General features: G+C 40.5%; 1 protein-coding gene across 1 annotated transcript; it reads left to right on the forward strand.

Moving 5' to 3' along the window:
- The first annotated feature begins 762 nt into the window (after positions 1-762).
- On the forward strand, positions 763-9,437 carry LOC103478371 (non-canonical poly(A) RNA polymerase PAPD7-like). The gene is made up of 11 exons (XM_008432172.2): positions 763-1,677; positions 1,801-1,924; positions 2,546-2,592; positions 2,936-3,056; positions 3,171-3,278; positions 3,358-3,486; positions 4,536-4,749; positions 5,274-5,397; positions 5,738-5,841; positions 5,991-6,172; positions 7,151-9,437. Exons 1-11 carry the CDS (start codon positions 995-997, stop codon positions 7,730-7,732), a joined length of 2,418 nt encoding a protein of 805 aa, XP_008430394.1. The 5' UTR covers positions 763-994; the 3' UTR covers positions 7,733-9,437.
- Positions 9,438-9,766: the final 329 nt, after the last annotated feature.

Genomic DNA, 9,766 nt, shown 5'->3' on the forward strand with positions numbered 1-9,766 from the left:
ATTTTTGGGTGGTATTGATTCTAATTTTAAATATGATCAAACCATAGATGTGATCAGTGTAGATAATTCAGCCTATAAGTTTTTTTAATGAGCTGTTGGAAACTGTCCAGTATGATCTGTGGTTTTCCTTCGTTGTTTATGGGAGGTTTAGGTTGTGAATGTAAACTGAATTTGACGCTTAACATTTACAGAAAAACGAAACTTGCTCTCCAGGGTCCCACTAAATCAGCTGCAAAGCAAAGAGTTCTAAATACACTTCTGAAAGGTAGTTGCGATGTCATCTGGTGAGTTTTGGACAAAACTCTTATCAATGAAATAACATTTAAAAATGTGCCTAGTGTGAATTATTATGATTGAGCTTTGATAAAGGGTAGAACTGCGAAGTCGTTGCTTACAGACTTGTATCTAGGTTTCATAAGTCTATGTTAACAGACACTAAGCTCATGCAACCGCCTGTATTTGTCACATAGAAAACGGGTTTGTTTCCGGTTTTGACTGCCAAAATAAGTAGAAAAAAAATAAATTTCTTAGAAGTAACCTTATTGCCAATTTATTTTCTTATGCATATTTTATAGTTTACTGTTATTTATTATTATCAATGTTATTTTAGTGGTACACCAATGTGCGCCTTTGTAAAGAGAAGCTTTAATAGTCTAACTTCCGGTATTTCTGGTTACATGTGTGTAACTTGACACTTCCTCCAGCGTAGAGGGGGTGTGTTCAAAGATTTAAATCCCACACAGATGAGCGGTTGGTGAACCGTAGTGGTATTGCTTGCGCCATATTGCCTGCCTTTTAAGGGGAGAGGAGTTTGGCCGAGCCGCTTGGCAAACCAAACCAGTCTCCAGACATGAAGCTTTGTGGAAAAATCTTGTAAAACGGTACCGCATGATTTTTTTTCGTGTCCTAGAGTGTTAAGTGTCAAATTGCGAAGTTGCTTGCATTGGTTATTTCTCCGTTTCTGTGTGGACGGTTCTCGGTAAACTCGAGTCCAATGGATCCCAGGACCCTTTGGAATCAACCAGAGCAGACGGGACCGGCCAATTCCCTGTGGATGCAGATTTGGGAGACCTCGCAGGCATTCGGAGCAAATTCCGGCCTCGACAACCAACCTCACCACCAGCGCAACTTTGTGGTACAAAATGCAAACTTGGACTCTTACGTCGAGAGCTGCAGGCATGTAGTGCCGACACCCGGGACTGTGTTTGGTAAACTGCCGCGGGCAAACGGCGGCGGCGTAGAGAGGGGAAGTGTCCGGAGGAAGGGCTCCTTGTCACCGTCCTCCTCCTCTCTGGACTCGGAGGCCGACAGCTCCTCTCCCCACGGCTCCTCGCTTCAAATTGACTGTCTGAGCGCGGCGGACGAGGCCGAGCAGTTTTTGCACTACGGTGAGCGGAAGGTGAACGAGAACAGCCTCCGACAGCCTTTTCACGCTTTTCAGCAACATTGTCGCAGCATGCAACAGCCCGGCGGCCACACCCCCACAGGGATGAAGAACCATCCAGGGAGCAAGCAGCACCACTATCAATCACATCCACCCGGCCGCAGGAGGCAGCTGAACAGGGCCAACACTTTCCACGACTTCAACCCGCTCCTCTCCTACGGCTTCAATGGCCACTACGTAGACTCTTCCTATAGCCTGTGGAAAACCCGGCGCTACAGCCCGGGCATTAATGGGTAAGAGAACATAATGGTTTATCGTCATCAGCTGCCGTATTAATGAATACGGAACACGTTGTCTCCTTTTTCATGTGAGCATTTTAACGTGTTTAAATTGAGTTTTGTCCCCTTTTTTTTCAGTTTACACGAGGAAATAGTGGACTTCTTCAACTTCATGTCCCCAAGACCCGAGGAGGAGGCCATGAGAAGGGATGTAGTGAACAGAATAGAAGGTGTCATCAAGGATTTGTGGCCTACAGCTCGGGTGAGTGGGACGGGAGAGTGTAGCACAGTTGAATACTGGAAGTATCTCTGGTGATTCCTGCTTTGATTCGTCCGTTTGGGAGGCATATTACGCTGAAATGCTCTACAAAATTATCTAGTTAATCACCAAAAAGTAGGGCTGTTCACATCCTAAGCAAATGACATGGCTCCCATTTTTAACCTGTTCTCTTCAACGTTTTCTAAGCGTTCACCTGCAACATTCCACAATCACGGTGTCATCATAACACTAATGTAAGACTTCTTGAGCATTAGCAAGAGTTCATTTTGGATGGCTTTGTACAAATGTAACTTTGCAAATCACAAGTCAATTTTGTTGGAAAAAAACACTTCATTTATCCACCGGTGTTGATAAATGATTTTAAAACCAATGCCACTGAATTATCTTTTCTCTAGCATTGTCTGGATTTCCAGCCATTCTTGTATGCCTGAATATTCTCCACACTCTAGCTTCAGAAATTGATAGGTTTCAAGACTGGCATATTTTATTAGTGATGCACTTTCCCACTGCCTGAAAGCCTTTGCATGTTTTGACAGCTTCGTCTATATTGATTTAAATGTATTAGAATTTAAATCCGGTTTGTATTGTTTCATCTCTCTGCAGGTGCAAATTTTTGGCAGCTTCAGCACAGGTCTATATCTTCCGACGAGGTATTTTTTTGTTTGTCTCTGCATCTCTGAATAAATATCGTTTTTGTTTTTTCAATTTTATGTTTTTGGAAGTGGGACATCACAAAATCCTGATATACCAAAAGTAGTGTCATTTGTTTTTGCTTGTTTCACTTTGGTCTGCATGGAAGTAGAAAGTTGACTTTTGATGTTTGTTATATAATATAGTTTTCCACAGTGGTGGTGGAGATATGAAATGAGACAGATGATATACATTTTGTGCAGTTGTTTGCTTTGAAGCACCATAAGATCTGTGTATCAATATCTACCTCAGGTAGAGATAAACCTTTTAGGTAGCTGATGTTTGCATGTTTTATCTCCTCAGTGACATTGACCTTGTGGTGTTTGGGAAGTGGGATCATCCCCCACTTCAGGATCTCGAACAAGCTCTTAAAAAACACAATGTGGCCGGCAATTATCCTATCAAAGTCCTTGACAAAGCTACGGTGAGTAGTCTAAAGATTTTCTTTTAACATTTTTTTTTTATTTTTTTAACTTTGACAAGTGAGTTTATTCACAATTTTTTTTTTATTATTTCAATCTTTAATTCTTGATCTCAGGTTCCAATTATTAAACTCACTGATCATGAGACCAAGGTCAAAGTGGACATCAGCTTTAACGTGGAGACTGCAGTGAAAGCGGCACAGTTGATCAAAAGCTACCTTAAGGTCAGTTTCGGGTACTTCATATTTTTAAAGGGGCTATTATAAATGTTTGGATTTGTAACACTTCCTTTTGGTTTTGTAGAAATACACAGTTCTTCCACCCTTGATCTTCGTTCTGAAGCAGTTTCTCTTGCAAAGGGATCTGAACGAAGTCTTTACTGGAGGCATCAGCTCATACAGCCTTATACTAATGGCCATCAGCTTCTTGCAGGTGCGCAAACACACATGCAGTATTCATGATACAAAAATGTGCCTTTCCATTGTCACATGCCAATAATGACTCGCTGTTTTTGTGAAGTTGTATAATCTATTGAGGGAAAATGTCATACTATTAAAAATGTAATGTAAAAAAAGATGTCAAAGAAAGGGAGCTCAAGTCTCTATAACATATAGAAGATTAAGCTCAGGAGTTGATGATAATTATCTCAATAACCACCCAAGAAGATGGTGATGGGGGTACTTTATTGTGAATGCTGTGGCCTACACCGAGTGGTTTTTATATGGTCTGGTAAGGTTGAGTGAGTAAGGATAAATGTTGCCTACTTTGGACACTGATCAGCCCAGCACCCAACCTAGTGATCAACTAAAAAAAAAGAAAATGCTCCTTTGGGATTCCAGTTTGCTTGAAAATTTCCACAGTGGAAAATGATTTGTTGTGACAAAGCTCCTAATAAAAATGACATTTTAATTTTCAAATGTAACCCAGCTGGGCTAATTTCTGACCAGCATTGGAAGGAGACGTGGCAGCATTTAAAGCAAATGTGTCAACAGAGCACTTTGTTGGGAAAAGAGTTGACGGTCGCTTTTGATATTATAGAGCTGTTTTCAGTGCAGACTAGCAGAATAATTAGTTTAAATACTCAAATGCATGTAGTTTCTTTAGATTGCAAATACATTTTGCTGATATTTTTGAAAGATTATGCTGGAGAAATTTAAGGCACTTGGAAGAAACTTCTCAGCTGAAGCATCAGATGCTTTCTTCTCAGCGTCACTGTGTAGGTTAACACTGGTGTGGTCAAGTCAATTTGTGAAAGGCAGAGGCAGCTTAAATATGAGCTTTCATTTTGTCATGGAATTAAGTTGAAATACATTTTAGACATTTCACAATATGATTTCCTGAATCAAAGTGGTTCAGCAGGGATAATGAAAATTGCAACAATAAAAAGTTTTTTGTTTTGTTTTTTTCCCCAGCACATGAGCTCAAATTTGTGAGGTTTATTTTCTACTTTTAACTGTTATTGTTGCCATCCTGTCAACTAGTTACATCCTCGGATTGACACGCGGCGCACCAACATTAACCTGGGCATCCTGCTGATTGAGTTCTTCGAGCTCTACGGTCGTGACTTCAACTACATGAAAACAGGCATCCGAGTGAAGAATGGAGGAGCTTACCTGTCCAAGGAAGAGATGCAGAAAACGATGGACCACGGAAACCGGCCTTCCATGCTCTGCATAGAAGATCCTGTGCAGCCAGGTCAGAATTGGACAGAAAAAGTGTAATTAACTGCAGTGTTGAAATTAGACTTGTAGTTGGACAGAATCAACCCTGTCAAAGTGTTATCAGTGCAATCAGATTGAAGGTGGAATTAAAATATGCAACTAAATGAACATCAGTTTTGTGATTATTTGCAGGGTGATTCGGTTACAAAAAGTTGAAAATTAAGTATTTCTGAGATTCAACATGGGGGATTATTCATCTTTAGAGTATTAGGGGGGGGGGGAGGAGGAGTTGAACATTTGCAGCTAACCATTTTGATTCTGAACTTATTTTAACCATTGATTTTCTTTTTGAAATTCTTCCGATTGAATCCTTCATTTTAAAAGTGCTGCTTGAATGCTTAGAAAGTGCTTGAACACTTTTTAAGTTGCTTAAGTGTTATATGGCCTTCATTCAAGTGATGGCCATTAAATGAATGGCCTTCACTTAAATCCTACTTGTATTCAGATTTATGTTGTCTTACTGATGCATAGCTGACCTCCCTGTTCCCATCTTCACAGGGAACGACGTTGGAAGGAGTTCATACGGAGTCCTGCAAGTCAAGCAGGTCTTTGATTTTGCATATATGGTCTTGAGCCATGGTGTTTCTCCTCTGTATGCTTACCCAAACAAAGAGTACGACAGGTTGGTGAACTGCATTTGAATACTAATGTCTCCACATCGGGGGTGTCAAACTCCAGTCCCCGAGGGCCAGTGACCTGCAACTTTTAAATGTGCCTCTGCTGCACCACACCTGAATAGAATAACCTGCATAGAATAATTAGGTCGTTAGCAAGGCTCTGGAGAACGTATCTACACAAGGAGGAGGCAAGTAAGCCATTTCATTCCAGTGTTTTGCATCTGTGGCGCATCTAAATGCTGCAGGACACTGACCGTTGAGGACTGGACTTTGACACCTGTGCATCTACATGGTTTAGTGTGTGGGAGTAACCTGCCCTTTCTTATATTTTTGGGGTTGCTGCAGCACCTTAGGACGGATTGTTAAAGTTAGCCCAGAGGTGCTGTCCTACAGGGAATGGATAATCCAGAAGTGGGGAGTCAAACAAAGTGCCACGCTGGAAAACAATGGTAAGTATGGATTGCTTTTATGTTCTGTTTGGAAAATGTAATTTTATTATTGTAAGATGACATTTGTTGGACTGCACAAGTTGCCTGGTCATAACGAACATCTCTTAACTAGATGATTTTGTGCTTTTTTTTTTTTTTTTTTTTTTAAGATTTGGAGACCTGTGAGCAGGAGCTGGCCAGAATGATGCTGATTGAGGATCAAAGAGACTCCCCCTCTCCTCTGAGCTCGGACTCCCTTTCACCTTCTCCCGTGTTTCCTCCCAGCCCTCAACACCATTCTTCGTCTTCCTCAGCGTGCTCACTTTCATCTTCTTCCTCTGGGAGCGACATTGTAAGGCCGCAGTATCCATTTATGTTTTTATTTGAAGAAATGTAATTCTAGCACCACTTTTTATATATTGGAATATTGTCACTAAGTTGATATGGTTTAGTAATTCAATACAGAAATTGAAACTCGGATTTATTTCAAATGCTCATTTCTGTAAAGTGATTAAGGCTTACATCTGATGAAAGCATGCAAGTCGGGTAAAAGCTGAAATCTTAATTCTTAAAATAATAGTTTTAATCCTGAAATGTAAAACTACATTCATGTAATGAACAGTATTTTCAGTGGGTGCGTGGTCCAGACTCCTTTTTGCACAAACTTCTGCTGCAAAGCAGTTTTGCATGAAGTTGATCAGGTAGGGCCTTTCTTGTTGGCACTACCTCTCAATTCCAGTTTAACCTTTAGAAAACACTTATGTGATTGCACTTGTTGACCTCCCAATAAAATGCACAATATACCTGCACCTGAAAAGAGAACATTGAACCACTGAGCGATAGGTTTGTCTGTACATTTTTCTCCTTGACCCAAGTTAGACATCTCTCTACTTCAGAAATGACTTGACAAAAGGACTACCGTAGAGAAGTTGTAGCCTATAAGTTAATACATCTGTCTGTGGTAGCTATTGAAGTACTGAGACCTGCCACAGTTCGCACATTGCGAATCTTTTCCAAACTTCTGAACTCCTCCACAGATAATCTTGGAGTCTGGAGGTTATACAGTGGCAGTAACACTTCTGTTTAAAACCCTCTGAAAATATCCAGATTTTCAGAGGACAATAGGTTTTCATGAGCTTTTAAGCCATAATCATCAAACTGAACAGAAATGTGTGCTTAAAACTGAGTAACTATAAGAAATCTGAGTTTCACTTTTTAAATTGGGTTACTGATAATGTTGTTCAAATTGATTGAGAAACACTTATAGATGCCGCCTTCAATTTCACCTTATTTGAGCCTCAATGCCTTCTGTTTTTCTGTCTTTCATTAGGAGTCTGACTCTCCAAAAAGTAGCAACAGTTCTATCCAACTCCACCCTCTGACCTTGGCTTCAATCCATTCAGTGATCCAGGTGGCTGCTGACCTGGGGGCCACACATCCCGTGAGCTTTTTGCACTCTTCTCACCCCGCAACCCATATTCAAATGCCTTTCCCGGAAAACCTCACCATCCCTCCTTCCAATTTCCAGTTCTACCACGAGAACCCTCCTTCCATTGGCGTTGTGCACCGTCACGTGACGCACGCCGCACAATTCCCCCAACAAACTAAGCCACCAAGCCCTCTCCTCGCCCACCTCCACCACTCTCAGATGGGTGGGCCGCTGCGCCACCCGTACGCCCAGAGATCCTACTCCCAAGGCTCAATAGAGCCTCACAAGTTTGGCCCCAAGCACAACCAAACTGGCAACATCCAATGCCATAATATCTCTCAAGGCAACTTCAGTCTGCAGCACAGGCTGGTTCACCAAGCTCACAACGTGGTGTCATGCTTCAGGAACCAGCACCAGTACAACCGCAACACGTGGCGACGCAGGAAGAAAGACATGCTCCCAGCTCTGAATCAGAGCCAATGATGGAAGTCAGTCGTAGCACACATTCTGCTGTTGAAGGGTCCCCAAAAGCGCATCTGCACTTGTCCTACAATTCACAAGTTGGTATGAGGCGTGTACCCCATTGCTTGCTAGGACGATGCAGAAGAACAACAGAAAAAACTCTTAAGGTCTTAACCATGCTCATGTTGATCTATCAGTCTAAACACAGTGGCCCTCCCACCAGCATAAACTCCGTTAATGAATTGGTGATCAGCCAACTGGGCCTGCCTCACTGGCCTCATCTCCAGATTACAGAGCCGTTAAGTATTTAGTGTCCATGCAATTTGAACATCATGTGCCATAGTGCTGTTGTGGTTCATTTAAGCCTGACACTCCTTGAACTTTTTGATTTTTATCGAGCCTTTTTTTATCATTAGGTTTTGGTCTTCTGAATGCGTCTCCCTCTTTAGCTCTAATGCTTATTCGGAGCTCTTAAAAGTTTGGCGTCTCTTCTAGAAATTGTACTCTGGACCGAAGCAAAGCACTACACTTTCCTTCTACCTATGCAGCGCAATGCTGACAATGTTTTTTGACGCGATGGCACAAAACGGACATTGTCTCAAGTGCTTATACACTGTGAAGACTGGTTTGAATGTACACTTTTTGTGAGTGGGTATATTGGTCATAAACTTTTTTTTTTTTTTTTTTTTTAAGACCCACCTGGATTTTTAAAGTGTTTTGTTTTCACATTGGTACCATCAATACTGCAGACTTTGCCACCTTATGTTTTTGTTGCAACAATGTGCAATATTTGCAAGATTTTATTTCACATTTTTTAACTTTCGTTGATGTGTGCAATAGATTGATTCAAGGGCCTAGACAAAGCAAGTGTGTTTGTGTGTGTATGAGAGACCTTCCTGTAAAAGGAGATGGTATGGTATAACATTAGACATGTGCCAAAAACCCTTGACTCAACATTTACCCTCTTGAATTTTTCCACATTATCACTTGAATTTTGCCAACTGCCTGTCCAAAAATGTTTTCATTTTTATTTTAAGCCCCAGTACTGTTTAGCAGATCTCAAAATCATCTTCAGCCATGTTTGTCTCATGACATTTCAGAAGTAGTTGGTGCTATTTTATACCAGCAAAGTGCTTGTTTTCTGCCTTATGAATGCGCTGATTCTGTTAAAGCAGCAGGTTAACTGCCTTCTTAACTGACCAAATGTTTTTTCTTTTTTTTTTTTTTCTCGTGTGAAGCCAGAGCTTTTTGTACACGTTTCATTAAGCACTGCCAGGGTTATCGAGGTGCAAGCTCAGTGAGCAGACTACTATTGCTGTTGGTAAATGTCAGTATTGCCATCATGTAATTTTTTTTTATTTTATTTTTTTATTATTCTGGTAAGTAAATTTGCGAAATGGTTGTAGGTCTGAATATTTTATATTTTACAGTTTACACATCGGTTTACTGAAATAAGGAAGTTTTTTAGTGACATTTGATAACTTGTTTTGAAAGTCGAATGTGCCTCCTGTGTATCAAACTCAACATGCTTTTCTTAATATTCCTTGGTTTTCAACGCTGCTTTTCAAGCCATTATCTGGGTTATTACCACATTGCATCACACCAAATCTCCAGATCTCTGTATGACGGATGGGTTATAATGTGTAAACAACTTGCATAACTTTTGCATAACTTTTTTTTAAATGCAAGTTTTCTATTTTTTTAATAAACATTTTTAAAAAAGCTATAATTTGAGTGAAGTTAGAATTTCTTTTTATCTGACCAGTGTTCATTACTTAATTTTACATTTAAGAGCGGCAGTGATTTACTGCTGAAGAGTTTACAATAATTGAATTATTTCACTTTTTCACAGGGACAGCTGCAGTAAACTATTTCCAGTTGGTAAACGGAAGTTTATGCTTGGACTGATAGAAGTGCAAGGTTGTTTGTGTGAGTATGTATGAACTTTGTCTTACTGCACTTGACTTTCTGGATAAAGTTGAAACATTGTTGCAATGTGCAGGTGCCAGATTTCACAATTGACAAATGCATGATGCCAATTTGTGTTCAACTTGG

Source organism: Poecilia reticulata, linkage group LG16 (assembly GCF_000633615.1).
Source record: "Poecilia reticulata strain Guanapo linkage group LG16, Guppy_female_1.0+MT, whole genome shotgun sequence".
NCBI lineage: Eukaryota > Metazoa > Chordata > Actinopteri > Cyprinodontiformes > Poeciliidae > Poecilia > Poecilia reticulata.

What these genes read in the sequence shown, in the direction of transcription:
- LOC103478371 (XM_008432172.2), top strand. Translation starts at nt 995, where the DNA reads ATGGATCCCAGGACCCTTTGGAATCAACCAGAGCAGACGGGACCGGCC. An exon ending in TGATCAAAAGCTACCTTAAG is followed by an intron (nt 3,279 to 3,357) that starts GTCAGTTTCGGG and finishes TTGGTTTTGTAG; the next exon opens with AAATACACAGTTCTTCCACC. An exon ending in AGAAGATCCTGTGCAGCCAG is followed by an intron (nt 4,750 to 5,273) that starts GTCAGAATTGGA and finishes CCATCTTCACAG; the next exon opens with GGAACGACGTTGGAAGGAGT.